The following is a 22,132-nucleotide window of genomic DNA, read 5'->3' as shown; positions in this document are numbered from 1 at the left end:
TTAGAATTGGGAGGTTTATCATAAAGGCATTGAGGGCGATAGCGGCCACACAGTGTGGTTAGTGTGTGCGATAGCGGCCACACAGTGTGGTTAGTGTGTGCGATAGCGGCCACACAGTGTGGTTAGTGTGTGCGATAGCGGCCACACAGTGTGGTTAGTGTGTGCGATAGCGGCCACACAGTGTGGTTAGTGTGTGCGATAGCGGCCACACAGTGTGGTTAGTGTGTGCGATAGCGGCCACACAGTGTGGTTAGTGTGTGCGATAGCGGCCACACAGTGTGGTTAGTGTGTGCGATAGCGGCCACACAGTGTGGTTAGTGTGTGCGATAGCGGCCATACAGTGTGGTTAGTGTGTGCGATAGCGGCCACACAGTGTGGTTAGTGTGTGCGATAGCGGCCACACAGTGTGGTTAGTGTGTGCGATAGCGGCCACACAGTGTGGTTAGTGTGTGCGATAGCGGCCACACAGTGTGGTTAGTGTGTGCGATAGCGGCCATACAGTGTGGTTAGTGTGTGCGATAGCGGCCATACAGTGTGGTTAGTGTGTGCGATAGCGGCCATACAGTGTGGTTAGTGTGTGCGATAGCGGCCACACAGTGTGGTTAGTGTGTGCGATAGCGGCCATACAGTGTGGTTAGTGTGTGCGATAGCGGCCATACAGTGTGGTTAGTGTGTGCGATAGCGGCCACACAGTGTGGTTAGTGTGTGCGATAGCGGCCATACAGTGTGGTTAGTGTGTGCGATAGCGGCCATACAGTGTGGTTAGTGTGTGCGATAGCGGCCACACAGTGTGGTTAGTGTGTGCGATAGCGGCCACACAGTGTGGTTAGTGTGTGCGATAGCGGCCACACAGTGTGGTTAGTGTGTGCGATAGCGGCCATACAGTGTGGTTAGTGTGTGCGATAGCGGCCACACAGTGTGGTTAGTGTGTGCGATAGCGGCCATACAGTGTGGTTAGTGTGTGCGATAGCGGCCATACAGTGTGGTTAGTGTGTGCGATAGCGGCCACACAGTGTGGTTAGTGTGTGCGATAGCGGCCACACAGTGTGGTTAGTGTGTGCGATAGCGGCCACACAGTGTGGTTAGTGTGTGCGATAGCGGCCACACAGTGTGGTTAGTGTGTGCGATAGCGGCCACACAGTGTGGTTAGTGTGTGCGATAGCGGCCATACAGTGTGGTTAGTGTGTGCGATAGCGGCCACACAGTGTGGTTAGTGTGTGCGATAGCGGCCACACAGTGTGGTTAGTGTGTGCGATAGCGGCCATACAGTGTGGTTAGTGTGTGCGATAGCGGCCACACAGTGTGGTTAGTGTGTGCGATAGCGGCCACACAGTGTGGTTAGTGTGTGTGATAGCGGCCATACAGTGTGGTTAGTGTGTGCGATAGCGGCCACACAGTGTGGTTAGTGTGTGCGATAGCGGCCATACAGTGTGGTTAGTGTGTGCGATAGCGGCCATACAGTGTGGTTAGTGTGTGCGATAGCGGCCACACAGTGTGGTTAGTGTGTGCGATAGCGGCCATACAGTGTGGTTAGTGTGTGCGATAGCGGCCATACAGTGTGGTTAGTGTGTGCGATAGCGGCCATACAGTGTGGTTAGTGTGTGCGATAGCGGCCACACAGTGTGGTTAGTGTGTGCGATAGCGGCCACACAGTGTGGTTAGTGTGTGCGATAGCGGCCACACAGTGTGGTTAGTGTGTGCGATAGCGGCCATACAGTGTGGTTAGTGTGTGCGATAGCGGCCACACAGTGTGGTTAGTGTGTGCGATAGCGGCCACACAGTGTGGTTAGTGTGTGCGATAGCGGCCATACAGTGTGGTTAGTGTGTGCGATAGCGGCCATACAGTGTGGTTAGTGTGTGCGATAGCGGCCACACAGTGTGGTTAGTGTGTGCGATAGCGGCCACACAGTGTGGTTAGTGTGTGCGATAGCGGCCACACAGTGTGGTTAGTGTGTGCGATAGCGGCCACACAGTGTGGTTAGTGTGTGCGATAGCGGCCACACAGTGTGGTTAGTGTGTGCGATAGCGGCCACACAGTGTGGTTAGTGTGTGCGATAGCGGCCACACAGTGTGGTTAGTGTGTGCGATAGCGGCCACACAGTGTGGTTAGTGTGTGCGATAGCGGCCACACAGTGTGGTTAGTGTGTGCGATAGCGGCCATACAGTGTGGTTAGTGTGTGCGATAGCGGCCACACAGTGTGGTTAGTGTGTGCGATAGCGGCCATACAGTGTGGTTAGTGTGTGCGATAGCGGCCATACAGTGTGGTTAGTATGTGCGATAGCGGCCATACAGTGTGGTTAGTATGTGCGATAGCGGCCATACAGTGTGGTTAGTGTGTGCGATAGCGGCCACACAGTGTGGTTAGTGTGTGCGATAGCGGCCATACAGTGTGGTTAGTGTGTGTGATAGCGGCCACACAGTGTGGTTAGTGTGTGCGATAGCGGCCACATAGTGTGGTTAGTGTGTGCGATAGCGGCCACACAGTGTGGTTAGTGTGTGCGATAGCGGCCATACAGTGTGGTTAGTGTGCGCGATAGCGGCCACACAGTGTGGTTAGTGTGTGCGATAGCGGCCACACAGTGTGGTTAGTGTGTGCGATAGCGGCCATACAGTGTGGTTAGTGTGTGCGATAGCGGCCATACAGTGTGGTTAGTGTGCGCGATAGCGGCCACACAGTGTGGTTAGTGTGTGCGATAGCGGCCACACAGTGTGGTTAATGTGTGCGATAGCGGCCACACAGTGTGGTTAGTGTGTGCGATAGCGGCCATAGAGTGTGGTTAGTGTGTGCGATAGCGGCCATACAGTGTGGTTAGTGTGCGCGATAGCGGCCACACAGTGTGGTTAGTGTGTGCGATAGCGGCCACACAGTGTGGTTAGTGTGTGCGATAGCGGCCACACAGTGTGGTTAGTGTGTGCGATAGCGGCCATACAGTGTGGTTAGTATGTGCGATAGCGGCCATACAGTGTGGTTAGTGTGTGCGATAGCGGCCATACAGTGTGGTTAGTGTGCGCGATAGCGGCCATACAGTGTGGTTAGTGTGTGCGATAGCGGCCACACAGTGTGGTTAGTGTGTGCGATAGCGGCCACACAGTGTGGTTAGTGTGTGCGATAGCGGCCACACAGTGTGGTTAGTGTGTGCGATAGCGGCCATACAGTGTGGTTAGTGTGTGCGATAGCGGCCATACAGTGTGGTTAGTGTGTGCGATAGCGGCCACACAGTGTGGTTAGTGTGTGCGATAGCGGCCACACAGTGTGGTTAGTGTGTGCGATAGCGGCCATACAGTGTGGTTAGTGTGCGCGATAGCGGCCACACAGTGTGGTTAGTGTGTGCGATAGCGGCCACACAGTGTGGTTAGTGTGTGCGATAGCGGCCATACAGTGTGGTTAGTGTGCGCGATAGCGGCCACACAGTGTGGTTAGTGTGCGCGATAGCGGCCATACAGTGTGGTTAGTGTGTGCGATAGCGGCCATACAGTGTGGTTAGTGTGCGCGATAGCGGCCATACAGTGTGGTTAGTGTGTGCGATAGCGGCCATACAGTGTGGTTAGTGTGTGTGATAGCGGCCACACAGTGTGGTTAGTGTGTGCGATAGCGGCCATACAGTGTGGTTAGTGTGTGCGATAGCGGCCACACAGTGTGGTTAGTGTGTGCGATAGCGGCCATACAGTGTGGTTAGTGTGTGCGATAGCGGCCATACAGTGTGGTTAGTGTGTGCGATAGCGGCCATACAGTGTGGTTAGTGTGTGCGATAGCGGCCACACAGTGTGGTTAGTGTGTGCGATAGCGGCCATACAGTGTGGTTAGTGTGTGCGATAGCGGCCACACAGTGTGGTTAGTGTGTGCGATAGCGGCCACACAGTGTGGTTAGTGTGTGCGATAGCGGCCATACAGTGTGGTTAGTGTGTGCGATAGCGGCCATACAGTGTGGTTAGTGTGTGCGATAGCGGCCATACAGTGTGGTTAGTGTGTGCGATAGCGGCCATACAGTGTGGTTAGTGTGTGCGATAGCGGCCATACAGTGTGGTTAGTGTGTGCGATAGCGGCCACACAGTGTGGTTAGTGTGTGCGATAGCGGCCATACAGTGTGGTTAGTGTGTGCGATAGCGGCCATACAGTGTGGTTAGTGTGTGCGATAGCGGCCATACAGTGTGGTTAGTGTGTGCGATAGCGGCCACACAGTGTGGTTAGTGTGTGCGATAGCGGCCACACAGTGTGGTTAGTGTGTGCGATAGCGGCCACACAGTGTGGTTAGTGTGTGCGATAGCGGCCACACAGTGTGGTTAGTGTGTGCGATAGCGGCCATACAGTGTGGTTAGTGTGTGCGATAGCGGCCACACAGTGTGGTTAGTGTGTGCGATAGCGGCCACACAGTGTGGTTAGTGTGTGCGATAGCGGCCACACAGTGTGGTTAGTGTGTGCGATAGCGGCCATACAGTGTGGTTAGTGTGTGCGATAGCGGCCATACAGTGTGGTTAGTGTGTGCGATAGCGGCCATACAGTGTGGTTAGTGTGTGCGATAGCGGCCATACAGTGTGGTTAGTGTGTGCGATAGCGGCCACACAGTGTGGTTAGTGTGTGCGATAGCGGCCATACAGTGTGGTTAGTGTGTGCGATAGCGGCCACACAGTGTGGTTAGTGTGTGCGATAGCGGCCATACAGTGTGGTTAGTGTGTGCGATAGCGGCCATACAGTGTGGTTAGTGTGTGCGATAGCGGCCATACAGTGTGGTTAGTGTGTGCGATAGCGGCCATACAGTGTGGTTAGTGTGTGCGATAGCGGCCACACAGTGTGGTTAGTGTGTGCGATAGCGGCCATACAGTGTGGTTAGTGTGCGCGATAGCGGCCATACAGTGTGGTTAGTGTGTGCGATAGCGGCCATACAGTGTGGTTAGTATGTGCGATAGCGGCCATACAGTGTGGTTAGTGTGCGCGATAGCGGCCACACAGTGTGGTTAGTGTGTGCGATAGCGGCCATACAGTGTGGTTAGTGTGTGCGATAGCGGTCATACAGTGTGGTTAGTGTGCGCGATAGCGGCCACACAGTGTGGTTAGTGTGTGCGATAGCGGCCATACAGTGTGGTTAGTGTGTGCGATAGCGGTCATACAGTGTGGTTAGTGTGTGCGATAGCGGCCATACAGTGTGGTTAGTATGTGCGATAGCGGCCATACAGTGTGGTTAGTGTGTGCGATAGCGGCCATACAGTGTGGTTAGTGTGTGCGATAGCGGCCACACAGTGTGGTTAGTGTGTGCGATAGCGGCCATACAGTGTGGTTAGTGTGTGCGATAGCGGCCACACAGTGTGGTTAGTGTGTGCGATAGCGGCCATACAGTGTGGTTAGTGTGTGCGATAGCGGCCATACAGTGTGGTTAGTGTGTGCGATAGCGGCCACACAGTGTGGTTAGTGTGTGCGATAGCGGCCATACAGTGTGGTTAGTGTGTGCGATAGCGGCCACACAGTGTGGTTAGTGTGTGCGATAGCGGCCATACAGTGTGGTTAGTGTGTGCGATAGCGGCCATACAGTGTGGTTAGTATGTGCGATAGCGGCCATACAGTGTGGTTAGTATGTGCGCAGGTGATGGGTTACTTTGTAAGAGTCACTGCTGCCCCAGTCCCCGGGGATATAGTAGTATGTTTTGTAAAGCACAGAGTACACTGCGGGCGCTAAATAAAGTTATACAGAATATAAAACCTGCTGCAGGGTTCATATAAATGTAACGATTCCCCCACTTCACTGTATTATCTGAGCAAGATGCAAATCCCAGACACGTTAACAGATGTTCCTCCAACAAATCAGGGGAGCTCGTCTCGTAGTTATGAAATAAAGAAACACTACATAGTGTAATACTGTTGTGAATAAATTTGTGCAAACAAAGCTCAAAAATGACTACTCACAATAGAGCAGTCAAATTCAGGCAGTCATCCAACTTAAGGGGTGGATGTTCCCTGTGTATACAGCAGCCACCAGCCCCCAACCTCCAAGGAGAAAAAATGAAGAAAAGAGACCATATAGTGCAGATGGTATTTAGTATTAAAAGGGATTAAAAAAATGCAGGCTTACACTTCATATGATCGAGGTAGGCAGTATGATGTTATAGGTAGTGGGTGCTCATCTGGTCGCGATCCGTTTGAGTTCCTCACTATCCTCTGCTCCACCGCAATACTCTCGCGTCCACGCCAGGCACTCCCGTTGCGTCACTTCCGGTTGTTAAGCGAACTTTCGGATCTGATGGCAGGGGTGGACCTCAGTTGTTCTTCCTCTTCAGTATGGGCTGAAACACTCTACATGTTTCGCCGTTGTTACGTTAACAGATGTTCTCATCCTTCCCACGCGTGACTGCTGGTCCCATTCATTACACGCGTGACTGCTGGTCCCATTCATTACACGCGTGACTGCTGGTGCCATTCATTACATGATCTCTGTGTTCGGACACGTGGATCTCTGTGCCACTTTCCTGGTACAATACTTTTACATTCTTCTAATATCCCCGTCACTTTGTCGCGAGACAGCAGGGAGCCGGGAGCGCTGCTCTTTATTCAGAAATACTGGATTATTAAACAAAGGTTATTTTTAGGCTCTTCTGCTTGATAAAAGGCACAGAACCATGGCTTTGTTATGGCATTTCTATATAGAACATGGACCACAATCTCTCCGTCCCACCCAAGACGGAAACTTCTCCATGTCCCCCCACTCCGGAATACACCATCTTGCTCACTCCGGAAAGATGCCTCTCCATCTCCCCCACCCCTGACAGACACCTCCATCTCCCCCACCCAACCGACACCATCATCTCCCCCACCCCTGACCGACACCTCCATCTCCCCCACCCCTGACCGACACCTCCATCTCCCTCACCCCTGACCGACACCTCCATCTCCCCCACCCCTGACCGACACCTCCATCTCCCTCACCCCTGACCGACACCTCCATCTCCCCCACCCCTGACCGACACCTCCATCTCCCCCACCCCTGACCGACACCTCCATCTCCCTCACCCCTGACCGACACCTCCATCTCCCCCACCCCTGACCGACACCTCCATCTCCCCCACCCTTGACCGACACCTCTCCATCTCACCCACCCCTGACCGACACCTCTCCATCTCACCCACCCCTGACCGACACCTCTCCATCTCCCCCACCCCTGAGCGACACCTCCATCTCTCCCACCCCATACGACACCTCCATCTTCCCCACCCTTGACCGACACCTCCATCTCCCCCACCATTGACCGACACCTCCAACTCCCCCATCCCTGACCGACACCTCCATCTCCCCCACCCCTGACCGACACCTCCAACTGCCCCACCCCTGACCGACACCTCCATCTCCCCCACCCCTGACCGACACCTCCATCTCCCCCACCCCTGACCGACACCTCCAACTTCCCCACCCCTGAACGACACCTCCAACTCCCCCACCCCTGACCGACACCTCCATCTCCCCCACCCCTGACCGACACCTCCATCTCCCCTACCCCTGACCGACACCTCCCCATCGCCTAAACACAACACACACCTCTTTCCATCTCTCTCCAACTCAAGTGTCGCACACACACTTCCCTATCTCTCACTCCCACCCAGGACAGACCCGTCACTCCACATCCCACCCAATCACAGACAGACGTAGGGTGCATATTAAGCTGTGAGTTTATTGGGGTGCTCTCAGTTTAATGGGGTACTCAGGCTCAGCGGAGCAGAGAGATGGCTTCTCAGGGCCAGTTGCAGCACGTGCAGCTCTGGTCAAACACTGTTCCGGCCGCACACTGCAAGGAGTATGTCCGCCCTCCAGCGCATAGGTAAAACCGGTTGGCGTTTGCAGGATTCACGTAGAATCCATCAGTTTTACCCGAGCAGAAGTTGGGATCGACTTCTCCAGGGGAAGTGGGGGGTGGGGTGACCTCTCCAGGGGGAGTGGTGGGAGTAGTGACCTCTACGGTGGGAGTGGTGACCTCAACGTGGGGAGTAGTGACCTCTACGGGAGGTGTGGGGGTTGGTGTGGAAGAGTCGCAGGGATCTCCGGGGCAGTTTGTGACTGAACCTAAAATGGCAACAACAAAAAAATTAAAACAAGTTTGTATTTTTAATGTATTTTTTTTTACAATTTCTACCATGATCTTTCCCTTTTACCATCTCACGCCGGCAGAAACATTTCCGGCATTTGTCAATTTGTATTTATGTCTTTATATAGCGCCACGCAGGTGCACAGCGCGTCACAGCAGCAATACACGCGGCATAATAATATAACACAGGGGGGCGCAAACTTTTTTCCCTGCGCCCCCCTGCCGGCTGTCCCCTCACTCCCGCGCCCCCCCCAACCCCAACTTACCCTCGCGCCGGCGTAATGACGTCACGTTGCCATAGCAACGTGACGTCACATGACCTCGCAGCGTCATTTTGACGCCGCGTTGCCATGGCGACGCCGGGAGGAAGCCGCCGGAGCCCCGGGTAAGTATGGTTTACAGAGGCCCTGCAGCTCCCCCGGCACTTAATTTAAGTGCCTTCGGGAAGCGCGCGGGGCCTCTGTAAACCCCGCGCCCCCCGTCGGCAGTCTCGCGCCCCCCCTGGGGGTCGCGCCCCACAGATTGCGCATCGCTGATATAACACACAGTGGGAATATACGCTCCAGACCGGATAGTAACAATAGGCAAGTCCCTGCCACGAAGAGCTTACAATCCAACTATCATGGGAACTGGTTGAGGTGTCATCACCAGAGACAAGGTTCAGCTCCGAAGACCCCCGCCCCCTCCCTCCCCCGCTGCTGTACATCTATACTATATTTCTAAGTTTGTTATTCCGTCTGTTTGTTTGTATGTCCGAAGCATCGAAATCTCACAAACGGCACGACATTGCACCACGAAACTTTCACCGGACATTCTGCTGTAGATTTGTAGGCCAACGCAACTATTTTGAGCTTCCAATGTCACTCACCTCCCAAATTATGGACATTCTAAGTTTCCATCGGGTGTCCTGCAAAAATGTTAGAGTAGGGGGGTTGGGGGGCTCGTGGAACTAAGGGAGGGGGCGTGTCCTTGGCTGGATCAGGGCTGTGTGTGCAGGGGGGGGGGGGGCGGGGAGATGAGCCAGCAGCGAGGGGAGATGTACCGGCGGGGGAGGCGGGGAGATGAGCCAGCAGCGAGGGGAGATGTACCGGCGGGGGAGGCGGGGAGATGTGCCAGCAGCGAGGGGAGATGTACCGGCGGGGGAGGCGGGGAGATGTGCCAGCAGCGAGGGGAGATGTACCGGCGGGGGAGGCGGGGAGATGTGCCAGCAGCGAGGGGAGATGTACCGGCGGGGGAGGCGGGGAGATGTGCCAGCAGCGAGGGGAGATGTACCGGCGGGGGAGGCGGGGAGATGAGCCAGCAGCGAGGGGAGATGTACCGGCGGGGGAGGCGGGGAGATGAGCCAGCAGCGAGGGGAGATGTACCGGCGGGGGAGGCGGGGAGATGTGCCAGCAGCGAGGGGAGATGTACCGGCGGGGGAGGCGGGGAGATGAGCCAGCAGCGAGGGGAGATGTACCGGCGGGGGAGGCGGGGAGATGTGCCAGCAGCGAGGGGAGATGTACCGGCGGGGGAGGCGGGGAGATGTGCCAGCAGCGAGGGGAGATGTACCGGCGGGGGAGGCGGGGAGATGTGCCAGCAGCGAGGGGAGATGTACCGGCGGGGGAGGCGGGGAGATGAGCCAGCAGCGAGGGGAGATGTACCGGCGGGGGAGGCGGGGAGATGTGCCAGCAGCGAGGGGAGATGTACCGGCGGGGGAGGCGGGGAGATGAGCCAGCAGCGAGGGGAGATGTACCGGCGGGGGAGGCGGGGAGATGTGCCAGCAGCGAGGGGAGATGTACCGGCGGGGGAGGCGGGGAGATGAGCCAGCAGCGAGGGGAGATGTACCGGCGGGGGAGGCGGGGAGATGTGCCAGCAGCGAGGGGAGATGTACCGGCGGGGGAGGCGGGGAGATGAGCCAGCAGCGAGGGGAGATGTACCGGCGGGGGAGAGGAGGGGCGGGGAGATGAGCCAGCAGCATGGGGAGATGTACCGGCGGGGGAGGCGGGGAGATGAGCCAGCAGCGAGGGGAGATGTACCGGCGGGGGAGGCGGGGAGATGAGCCAGCAGCGAGGGGAGATGTACCGGCGGGGGAGGCGGGGAGATGAGCCAGCAGCGAGGGGAGATGTACCGGCGGGGGAGGCGGGGAGATGAGCCAGCAGCGAGGGGAGATGTACCGGCGGGGGAGGCGGGGAGATGTGCCAGCAGCGAGGGGAGATGTACCGGCGGGGGAGGCGGGGAGATGTGCCAGCAGCGAGGGGAGATGTACCGGCGGGGGAGGCGGGGAGATGTGCCAGCAGCGAGGGGAGATGTACCGGCGGGGGAGGCGGGGAGATGTGCCAGCAGCGAGGGGAGATGTACCGGCGGGGGAGGCGGGGAGATGAGCCAGCAGCGAGGGGAGATGTACCGGCGGGGGAGAGGAGGGGCGGGGAGATGAGCCAGCAGCATGGGGAGATGTACCGGCGGGGGAGGCGGGGAGATGTGCCAGCAGCGAGGGGAGATGTACCGGCGGGGGAGAGGAGGGGCGGGGAGATGTGCCGGCAGCAGGGGGAGAGAGGGGGGCCGGCAAGATGTGCCGGCAGCGGTGGGGGGGGTTTCAGATGTGCCAGCAGCAGGGGGGGGGGTGTCGGGGAGATGTGCCGGCAGCAAGGGGAGACCCGTACAGCAGCGCAGGCAGCTGCCCGGGCACAAAAGCTAGTATAATATAAATTATAATACATACATGGAGGCGGGATCGCTGATTTAATATAAGGAACCCATTACACTGAGACGTTAAGTTGCTGTTTTGACCTGACAGTTTAATGCATTTTGCCAAGAAAAATAAATTTTATATATATATTTTGAGTTGCAGGAACACGAGATCCTCAGACATGTCGCCCTGCCCCCAACCCCCATCCAAAACGTAGCGATAACACTGGACCACTGTGACGAGGCTCAGTTTATCTGGTGAGGTCACGGTGATGTCACGGTGATGTCACACACAAACACGTCCCGCCCCTTGGCTCATACCTTCCAGCAGGGATTTCAGGTGGTTGATCAGCGGATACTTCCCCTCGTTGCAGAAAGTTCCCAGGAAATCGTCCAGATCAATGGCCCAAACCATGGCCCCCCCGAAGCCGCCTTCCTTCAGGAATTTCACCTGGGTAGCAGAGGATTCAATGATCACACGAGGCTTTGGCAGATACAGGCCTCAATGTAAGGTGGCACAGGGACAGACAGGTCTCCTCCGTGTCACGGGGTCACCCTGCAAGGGAGGGACACTGGTTCCACTTCCTCTTTTTGACCCTGGTTTCATGTAAGCTCTTGGGGTCAGGACAGGGGCCAATCGTGCACACGCGCACAATGTATCATATATCTGAACCCTGACCGCATCATTAAACCCCCAGAGCGCCAGCACAGAGCCCCTCACACAGGCCCAGACTCCATCTTACTTTGCACTCGTAGCTCTGTTTGTTGTCGAACCCGACCCACTCATTATCCTTGCAGGCATAGGGCACCTTCTGGTCCGCAATCCATTTCACGGTTGTCCCTTTGAGCCAGTTGCAGATCTGTGAGAGAGGGGAGCGCAGGGTGCAGTGTTAGCAGAGGGAGAGGGGGGCGCAGGGTGTAGAGGGAGAGGGGGAGGGAGAGAGGAGCGCAGGGTGCAGCGTTAGCAGAGTGAGAGGGGAGCGCAGGGTGCAGTGTTAGCAGAGCGAGAGGAGAGCGTAGGATGCAGAGGGAGAGGGGGAGGGTGGAGTGCAGGGTGCAGTGTTAGCAGAGCGAGAGGAGAGCGTAGGATGCAGAGGGAGAGGGGGAGGGTGGAGTGCAGGGTGCAGTGTTAGCAGAGAGAGGGGAGTGCAGGTGGCAGTGTTAGCAGAGAGAGAGGGGGGGGCACAGGGTGCACTGTTAGCAGAGAGAGGGGAGCGCAGGGTGCAGTATAGAATATAGCTGAGTATATAAACACGCCACACTGCATAATGATGTAGAGTATACACCAATAGTAAACACGCCGTGCTGTATAATAACGCCGAGTAGCTCTATACACAGATAGTGAACACGCTGCGGTCACCTCGTAGTAAGCCCAGAATCCGGCCTCACGAGTGTATTGTCCGGCAGAGCCTGCTCCGGCCACAGGTATTCCCACGTCGCACAAGCTGGGGTTCGGGTTCCTGAAGGTTCGGCCGTAGGTCGGGAATCCAACCATCAGTTTCTCGGCAGGGACCCCTTTATCCCTCCAGTAATTCATAGCGAATTTCTGCGGGGGCGTCGGGGAGGGAGAGAGAGGTGGGTCACACACAGGCAGACAGACAGAAAGCAGTGGTACAGTGTCCATGGATAACAGGACATGCACCAGTCCCTTTATTTAAATGTCACATCTCTACACACTGTGCTCTTCTCCTGCACAGATCCCAAACACCAGTATACACAGCTCTGCCCCCCACCCTGTTACAAGCAGGGGGTCTCTGCTGCTGAACCCCATTTATTTCAGCTCCGGGGACCCCTGCTGCCAGAGGTACATACCTCAATAGTGGTAGAAAAGGGGGGGGGGGGGTGATAGACAGCACTCTGACACAATGACTCAGCAAGGTTGCAGGGTGCACGGAACAGGAAGGGACCCTAATTCCCTTCAGAAGTACTAACAAACCAAAAGATAGTACCAGCACTCTCTGTCTCACAGCTACAGATATAAGCGAATACCAGTGTAGGGAATATGAATAATTTAATGACACTAATAATAAACTGAAAATATAGCAACAATAGCCAATACGCCAATGCAAGAATAAAAATCTTTTGTGTTTTTTCCCCTTCTCCTTCTTTCCCCTCTACCCCCTTTAATTTTTGATTTTCTCTATGGTGATATTTATTCTTGCATTGGCGTATTGGCTATTGTTGCTATATTTTCAGTTTATTATTAGTGTCATTAAATTATTCATATTCCCTACACTGGTATTCGCTTATATCTGTAGCTGTGAGACAGCGAGTTCTGGAACTATCTTTTGGTTTGTTAATACCTCGATAGTGGGTGCCGATTGCAACTCCAGGGTTCACTATATGGCCGCTTTACAACGCTCCCTCGCCCTGCGGGCCAATAGGAAGCTGTGACATCACCCGGTGCGGCTTCCTATTGGCCAATGTGACGCGGGAGCTTTAAAGTTGCAGCAGATACCGGCGCCCACTTCAGAGGCAAGTATCTCTGGAAGGAAGGGGTGTCCGGTGCTGAAATAAATGGGGTTCAGCTACGGAGACCCCCTGCATAAAAAGAGAAAAAAATAAACCCCGGCCTGGATTGCTCCTAAAATCTCTGTGAAGCTCATTATCAAGAGGCTCGTAATGAAACGGAAGCAAAAGAGCGAACCCTTTTCAATGTGACTCCTATTTCCCTTAGGACAGTATACAAGTTCTGCGTGCGGCCTGTGCCTGAAGTATACTTTACATGTGCATTACGTGTACACCATGTATGCCCACGCTTCTGCATGTTATGTAACCCTGCATTGCGCGTCCTGTGTGTGCACAGTGTAACATATGTGTGCCCTGTGTGTAACCCTGTGTGTAACCCTGTGTGTGCTCTGCGTGTGCATTACAGTAGCTGGGGTGGGGTTTTCCTTACGATGTGGAAGTAAATTAAGTCTCCCACGTCCGTGGAACCCCGGCACAGGGGGCTGTTGTGTCCAGCCAGCGTGTCCCAGCCCCCGTGGAAATCGTATGTCATCACGCTGATAAAATCCAGGGTCCTGGAGGAGAGGAACAGCTCGGTCACATGATCAAATGAAAAAAGGGCATAGTGCTAAAGACCATATACAGAACGATACAGGATAATATGTATGATAGGATACGCTTAGGATGCACCCTGGATATTATACCATAATGTAAGGACAGGTACTGACTGTGGCACCAACAAATAGAAAAAATGTAACGGTATGATACACAAGCTATCCAGAAACCACGGCAAACAAATCACCCCAAGGAGTACCTAATGTCCTTTAGCTAAAGCAGGAAAACATGTAGCAAGCATGAACTCACTGGTGTGCTGCAACGTCCACGTATTTCCAAAACCCAGGTGTTCTGTAGTGTGCCCCCATCATGAAGATGCAGGATACAAGGACAAACAGAGAGCAACAGGGCACTACTGAGAGCATCCAGGATGTGAAACAGTGATCACGAGGAGGAAAGTGCGTTTTTCCATAAAAATTATTTAATGGTCATAGGACAAAATATAGCAAGGGCGTTGCCCCACCAACGCGTTTCACGCTAAAAAAAGCGCTTTCTCAAGGTGAAACGCCCCTGCTATTTTTGTCCTATGACCAGTAAATATTTTTTATGGAAAAACGCACTTTCCTTTTCATGATTATTTTTTCATATTCTGGATGCCATCAGTAGTGCTCTGTTGCTCTTTGATTATCCTTCTATTCAGTTACATAATCACCCACTTCAGAGACCAGAGGAAAGCGACACACACTGGGTAAGTTCTCAGTCACAGAACCCCCAACACCCACTTCAGATACAAGGCACACCCTTGTTACCGCCTCGTCTCTATCTCCCCCTCTTCTCTCTCTCTGCCCCCTTATCTCCCATCCATTGCAGCCCCCTATCCGCTGCCCTCCCCCTCTCTTTCCCATCTCCCTCCAGCCTGCTCACCTGCCGCCCCCTCCCTCCTCCCCACCCTCCTTCTCTCCCCACACTCACTGTCCGATTTCTGCGATCTCGTAGCCCGCGTCGATGGTCGCTTTCCCCGCAGACACTGCCGCTGTCAACAGGAGGCGCGGACGCTTCGTGGCCTCAGCTTCTGCTACGAACGCAGCGAGCAATTCCTGCGAGAGCCCGGGATAAAATATTAGACGAGAATGACATAGGTGGGAACACTAAGAGCGTAAGCTCCTCAGGGCAGGAGTCTCCCGTTCCCTTATGGTCAGGGATTCTCAACTCCAGTTCTCAAGACCCGCCCCACAGGCCAGGTTTTCAGGATCTCTCAGCTTCAGCACAGGTGGCTCAATCAGTCCCTGCTTCACAATCTTCCAATGAGCCACCTGTGCTGATGCTGGGAAAGCCTTAAAACCTGACCTGTTGGGGGTGGGGGGGGGGTGTCTCCAGGACTGGAGTTGAGAACCCCTGTCTTATGTCATATACCGCTGCACTTATCCGCATGGCTTGTCATTCATTTCCCCTCACCTACACCTAACAGTCATTACCCAGATTATTCCTTGTCCGTCGTCATTACCCAGACTACTCCTTGTCCATCGTCATTACCCAGACTACTCCTTGTCCACCGTCATTACCCAGCCTACTCCCTGTCCATCGTCATTACCCAGACTACTCCTTGTCCATTGTCATTACCCAGACTATTCCTTGTCCACCGTCATTACCCAGACTACTCCTTGTCCATCGTCATTACCCAGACTACTCCTTGTCCGTTGTCATTACCCAGACTACTCCTTGTCCGTCGTCATTACCCAGACTACTCCTTGTCCGTCGTCATTACCCAGACTACTTCTTGTCCGTCGTCATTACCCAGACTACTCCTTGTCCGTCGTCATTACCAAGACTACTCCTTGTCCGTCGTCATTACCCAGACTACTCCTTGTCCGTCGTCATTACCCAGACTACTCCTTGTCCATTGTCATTAACCAGACTACTCCTTGTCCGTTGTCATTACCCAGACTACTCCTTGTCCGTCGTCATTACCCAGACTACTCCTTGTCCGTCGTCATTACCCAGACTACTCCTTATCCGTCTTCATTACCCAGACTACGCCTTGTCCGTCGTCATTACCCAGCCTACTCCCTATCAATCGTCAAGGCTCATTCTTTGCTTTGCCCCATCCTTCTCAGTATAAAGAAACCTGTCCTGTTTGTTGGTTACATCAAGGCAAATACACAGTTGGTGGAGAATATATTATTACCACCCCTGTGTATTACAAGATCGGGGATGTTTTCATCTCTGGAAAATCCAAACTATAAAACATCTATAGGGATTTAGGATAAAAGTTACAGCCGGAGTTTGTGAAAGATCTGCATTTGTTTCTGCAGACATTAGGGCAAAACCCTTACACAAGTGGCAATGAGATAATGTAACACACACACACACACACACACACACACACACACACACACGTTTAGTGTTTATGGAGTTATCCACGTTTTGGTCCACACACTTTCCCATAATTCTATTCACAATATACCAGTCTTCACAAAAGGTATCTGGTTCCCCAATTCTTCTGTTCCATTCATTAGAACCCCAGCATGGAATGTTACTGTACCCCTTGTACCTAATATCCACTCTCACTGGCCATGGGATAGTAATATTGATTATACAAAGTCAGATATTAGATTAGGGATGGGTACAGAGTTGGGTGTTAGGGATGGGTACAGAGTTGGGTGTTAGGGATGGGTACAGAGTTGGGTGTTAGGGATGGGTACAGAGTTGGGTGTTAGGGATGGCTACAGAGTTGGGTGTTAGGGATGGGTACAGAGTTGGGTGCTTGGGATGGGTACAGAGTTGGGTGCTTGGGATGGGTACAGAGTTGGGTGCTTGGGATGGGTACAGAGTTGGGTGCTAGGGATGGGTACAGAGTTGGGTGCTAGGGATGGGTACAGAGTTGGGTGCTAGGGATGGGTACAGAGTTGGGTGTTAGGGATGGTGTTAGTTGGGTTTAACAGACGTCACTATTGTTAAAGATGTATAGAAAAGAGGGGGTGTCCCAAATTTGATGCTGCAAACACTGCGGTGTCTTAATACGTCAATGAGACTGTAGAAATATATTCATAACTCAAATGCCGGTATCTAAATAATGAGAGCTGTTAGTCCATATACTCCAGCCAGGTGTATGTGGGACTGGTGCGACAACCACCTCACCTGAGCCCCGCGTGGGAGGTAGCAGTCTGTGGAGGCCCCCCAGAATGGTCTGTACCCACGTAGCCGGAGATCCACGCGTCAGAGTATTTTTAATATGTGTGTCTGTCCTTTTGGCACAAACGCCCAATAAATAGTTCATTTCTTTGCCTCCAGCCCTTTTTGTTACTTTGCAGTGCTCTACTTTCCATTTCTCCTATTGTTAAAGATGGATTGCAAGAACTAGCGTATGAGGCTAAACACAGATCGCTGTGTGCCACGGTGAACGGCTCAAAGCCACCCACTGAAGGACCCCAAGGTTAAATTGGTGGGACATTTTTCTGGGGTACAGCAGATATCATATTTTAATGCCATGTACTGTTCTGTGGTTATTCTCACCATTGTACAAATCATTCTGATGTGTTTATTAATTACCTATCAAAAGCATCTGAATCATACCATCAACTGTGTGTGTGTGTACTTAAAAATGTGTCTTCAGTGTCATTGGCAATTCCAGGCGGCCATGTTTATCTATCCCAGATACCGAGAGCAGATTCAGGGGGTACATACAAGACGCCAAAATGGAAGTTGGTTTAGGATAGATGTGGCAGTGTGAGATGCTGAGAGCAGGGGGAAGTGCAAAGCCCGGCTACCCACCTGGGTAAGGATGGTAAATCTGTGCTTGTCCTCGGGAGGGCTTCCGCGGGACCCCGGGTATTCAAAGTCCAGGTCGATGCCGTCAAAGTCGTATAGCCGCAGATGCGCGATCACAGAATCAATGAAGATTTTACGGGTGCCGCTGCTGGCAACCATCGCCGTGAACCTGGGAGCACGAGGGGACGAGCCGGGCGTGAACTGGGACTTTATACCTGTATATACCCTGCTACAGAGTGGCATACCTGTATATACCAGCTACAGAGTGGCATACCTGTATATACCAGCTACAGAGTGGCATACCTGTATATACCAGCTACAGAGTGGAATACCTGTATATACCAGCTACAGAGTGGCATACCTGTATATACCAGCTACAGAGTGGCATAACTGTATATACCAGCTACAGAGTGGCATACCTGTATATACCAGCTACAGAGTGGCATACCTGTATATACCCTGCTACAGAGTGGCATACCTGTATATACCAGCTACAGAGTGGCATACCTGTATATACCAGCTACAGAGTGGCATAACTGTATATACCAGCTACAGAGTGGCATACCTGTATATACCAGCTACAGAGTGGCATACCTGTATATACCAGCTACAGAGTGGCATAACTGTATATACCAGCTACAGAGTGGCATACCTGTATATACCAGCTACAGAGTGGCATACCTGTATATACCCTGCTACAGAGTGGCATACCTGTATATACCAGCTACAGAGTGGCATACCTGTATATACCAGCTATAGAATGGCATACCTGTATACCAGCTACAGAGTGGCATACCTGTATATACCCAGCTATGGAGTGGCATACCTGTATATACCCAGCTGCGAGGCTCTATACACCCAGCTACAGAGTGGCATACCTGTATCTTCCCAGCTACGGAGTGGCATACCTGTATCTTCCCAGCTACGGAGTGGTATACCTGTATATACCCATATACGAGGCTGTATATACCCCGCTACAGGTTGTCTGTCCTTATATATGGTTATAAGACAATATTCCCCTGTATACTGATGTACTGCACAACACCCCCGTGCATCCCTCGGCAGGTCCTCCCCCGCTATATTCTGTATGGAGAATGTGGGACTCACTTGGCGGTCCCGAAGTTCCAGCCTCCGATAGCCAATAACGTCACCAGCTTTGGGTTCCTGGGACACACAGAAGCACAGAATCACCACGAGTGACTGGCGCAGTGGGCGGGTGAGAACAGCACAGGGTAAGCGGGGGGAAGCCCGGCACAGGGCAACCAGGATGAGGTGAGGCTGGCACAGGGCAGGCAAGGGGGGAGGAAAGGCCGGCACATGGTAAGCGGGGGAAAGGCCGGCACAGGGTAAGCGGGGGAAAGCCCGGCACAGGGTAAGCGGGGGAAAGCCCGGCACAGGGTAAGCGGGGGAAAGCCCGGCACAGGGTAAGCGGGGGAAAGCCCGGCACAGGGTAAGGTGGGAAAAGCCCGGCACAGGGTAAGCGGGGGAAAGCCCGGCACAGGGTAAGCGGGGGAAAGCCCGGCACAGGGTAAGCGGGGAAAAGCCCGGCACAGGGTAAGCGGGGGAAAGCCCGGCACAGGGTAAGCGGGGGAAAGCCCGGCACAGGGTAAGCGGGGGAAAGCCCGGCACAGGGTAAGCGGGGGAAAGCCCGGCACAGGGTAAGCGGGGGAAAGCCCGGCACAGGGTAAGCGGGGGAAAGCCCGGCACAGGGTAAGCGGGGAAAAGCCCGGCACAGGGTAAGCGGGGAAAAGCCCGGCACAGGGTAAGCGGGGAAAAGCCCGGCACAGGGTAAGCGGGGGAAAGCCCGGCACAGGGTAAGCGGGGAAAGCCCGGCACAGGGTAAGCGGGGGAAAGCCCGGCACAGGGTAAGCGGGGAAAAGCCCGGCACAGGGTAAGCGGGGGAAAGCCCGGCACAGGGTAAGCGGGGGAAAGCCCGGCACAGGGTAAGCGGGGAAAAGCCCGGCACAGGGTAAGCGGGGGAAAGCCCGGCACAGGGTAAGCGGGGGAAAGCCCGGCACAGGGTAAGCGGGGGAAAGCCCGGCACAGGGTAAGCGGGGAGGGAGTGGGGGGAAAGTAAGGCCGGCAAAGGGCAGGCGGGGGAAAAGGCTGACACACACAGGAAAGTGGAGTGGGGTAGGCGGTGGAAAGCTGGAACAGTGCAGGTGGGCACAGGGTAGGCAGGGGAGGACGGCACAGGGTAAGCGGGGGAGGACGGCACAGGGTAAGCGGGGGAGGACGGCACAGGGTAGGTGGGGAGGGGGCAGGACGGCACAGGGTAAGCGGGGGAGGACGGAACAGGGTAAGCGGGTGAGGACGGCACAGAGTAAGTGGGGGAGGACGGCACGGTAAGCGGGGGAGGACGGCACAGGGTAGGCGAGGGGGAGGGCGGCACAGGGTAGGCGGGGGGGAGGGCGGCACAGGGTAGGCGGGGGGGGAGGACGGCACAGGGTAGGCGGGGAGGAGGGCACGATAAGCGGGGGAGGATGGCACAGGGTAGGCGGGGGGAGGGCGGCACAGGGTAGGCGGGGGGAGGGCGGCACAGGGTAGGCGGGGGGAGGGCGGCACAGGGTAGGCGAGGGGAGGGCGGCACAGGGTAGGCGAGGGGAGGGCGGCACAGGGTAGGCGGAGGGAGGGCGGCACAGGGTAGGCGGGAGGAGGCCGGCACAGGGTAGGCGGGGGAGGCCGGCACAGGGTAGGCGGGGGGAGGGCGGCACAGGGTAGGCGGGGGGAGGCCGGCACAGGGTAGGCGGGGGGAGGCCGGCACAGGATAGGCGGGGGGAGGCCGGCACAGGGTAGGCGGGGAGAGGGTGGCACAGGGTAAGCGGGGGGAGGCCGGCACAGGGTAAGCGGGGGGAGGCCGGCACAGGGTAGGCGGGGGGGAGGCCGGCACAGGGTAGGCGGGGGGGCCGGGTCTGCGCACTCACTGTTTCTTCAGGTCGTTAAACTGCTTGTACAACACGTCATCGTTCCACTCGTAGGGCACAATCTTGTTGTCGTTCATGGTGGCGAAGGCGTACATGAGGTGTGTGCAGAGCTGCGGGTCAATGTTCCCTGGCACGTACTTGGCAGGTTCAGGTCGGTACTGGGACCAGTTGCTGAAGTAGCAGACCAGCTTGTAGGCAGAGCCTGGGGGGCACAGAGGGAGAGTGAGGGGGCAAACCCTCCTCCCTCCTCCCTCCTCATACCCAAATCCCTTCATTCACACACATAAAACTCTCTTCCCCTCCGCCCGCTCCCACCTCCATCTGCACTGTGTACATCTGCATTGCCCCAAAGGCGGACAGCCTGATGGGGCTCCCCAAGAACCGTTCCCCTCAGCACAGGACCAGCGTGCTAAGGGTTAACATGTGCTTGTACTTTGTGGAACGTCATCCCCACCCACTGGAATGTTAATGAGCCAAGAGGACACAAAGAACTTTTTGTTCACAGCTGCAACAGATTCAATCTCAACCACCCCAGTGTACATCTGCGTTGCCCCAAAGGCGGACAGCCTTTGGCGAAGCCAAAGGGTGTGAGCCGTTTACTGATGTTAAAGTGATGTTAAAGCTGCTCTATTTCAAATCTGAAACTCACCAGCCCTTTATCCCCTGAACCCAATTTTCCAACTCTATCTGTCCATGAAATGTCTGTGAATTCACAGTATAACCTCTGTTCTTTTAATGTATTGTGCCCAGGACATACCTGAAAACGAGAGGTAACTCTCAATGTATTACTTCCTGGTAACACATTTTATAAATAAATAAAAATCTCTCCGTCTCACACACAAACTCTCTCCCCCTCCGCCCGCTCCCACCTCCATCTCTCCGTCTCACACACTCAGTACATCGGACGCAGTCTCTTACCCATCTGTAAGTGCAGCAACAGGAACACACCTGCAGAGAGAGTGATGACACGTCACACACATGTCACAGCTGGGTCACCCCACAGGATGATTCCGATGCCCGTTCAGCCGCTGACCTCCGGGTGACCTAGTCGGGCTTCCCCTCACATGGCTCTCTTTGCTGCCACAATAACCACCGTTCTCCAAGCTCTCCACCCCGGAGGTGGCTACATGCTCAACATTCATGTCACATTTACAAGGAGCAGAGGGGACAGAAGGACAGTGGCTATGAGAAGGGTGGAAGGTAGTAAAGGGGACAGAAAAGCGTTGGGTCACTCACCCGCCCAGAGCAACATCTTCCCCATGTTTCTGTCCGTCTCAGCGCTGACCGCAAGACCTGGACGCCCCTTTATAGAGGCACGGCACATATTCGGCAGATATCAGTGTGGGAGCCGCACAGTTGGGAGTTGGCGATATCTTCGTCACATGGGGAATCTTGGCAAGAGGAGCAGCTGGCCAACCAAGACGAGAGGAGCAGCTGGAGGAAGAAAGCGTGGCACAGCGAGGTTACAGAGGGGTGGCACAGCGAGGTTACAGAGGGGTGGCACAGCGAGGTTACAGAGGGCTGGCACAGCGAGGTTACAGAGGGCTGGCACAGCGAGGTTACAGAAGGGTGTCACAGCGAGGTTACAGAGGGGTGGCTGGCACAGAGGTTAGAGGGGTGGCACAGCGAGGTCACAGGGTGGCACAGAGGGGTTAAAGAGTGGTGGCACAGAAAGGTTAGAGGGGTGGCACAGAGAGGTTATAGAGGGG

At 54.8% G+C, this 22,132-nt stretch overlaps 1 protein-coding gene across 1 annotated transcript; it reads right to left on the bottom strand.

Moving 5' to 3' along the window:
- Positions 1-7,633: 7,633 nt before the first annotated feature.
- On the bottom strand, positions 7,634-21,762 carry LOC142502542 (acidic mammalian chitinase-like). Its single transcript, XM_075613666.1, has 11 exons — positions 21,660-21,762; positions 21,342-21,371; positions 20,424-20,625; positions 18,607-18,663; positions 17,503-17,668; positions 14,704-14,828; positions 13,628-13,751; positions 12,089-12,274; positions 11,472-11,588; positions 11,050-11,179; positions 7,634-8,042 (listed from the first exon to the last, which is right to left on the bottom strand). The coding sequence occupies exons 1-11, from the start codon at positions 21,745-21,747 to the stop codon at positions 7,714-7,716; spliced, it is 1,554 nt and encodes a 517-aa protein (XP_075469781.1). The 5' UTR covers positions 21,748-21,762; the 3' UTR covers positions 7,634-7,713.
- Between the last annotated feature and the right edge of the window lie 370 nt (positions 21,763-22,132).

This window comes from Ascaphus truei, chromosome 9 (genome assembly GCF_040206685.1).
Source record: "Ascaphus truei isolate aAscTru1 chromosome 9, aAscTru1.hap1, whole genome shotgun sequence".
Classification (NCBI taxonomy): Eukaryota; Metazoa; Chordata; class Amphibia; order Anura; family Ascaphidae; genus Ascaphus; species Ascaphus truei.
Note: the sequence above shows the minus strand (reverse complement) of the source record. Positions and strands in the feature narration are given on the sequence as shown.

What these genes read in the sequence shown, in the direction of transcription:
- LOC142502542 (XM_075613666.1), bottom strand. Translation starts at nt 21,747, where the DNA reads ATGTGCCGTGCCTCTATAAAGGGGCGTCCAGGTCTTGCGGTCAGCGCT. An exon ending in GAAGATGTTGCTCTGGGCGG is followed by an intron (nt 21,372 to 21,659) that starts GTGAGTGACCCA and finishes CTCTCTCTGCAG; the next exon opens with GTGTGTTCCTGTTGCTGCAC. An exon ending in AACAGAGCTACGAGTGCAAA is followed by an intron (nt 11,180 to 11,471) that starts GTAAGATGGAGT and finishes TCTGCTACCCAG; the next exon opens with GTGAAATTCCTGAAGGAAGG.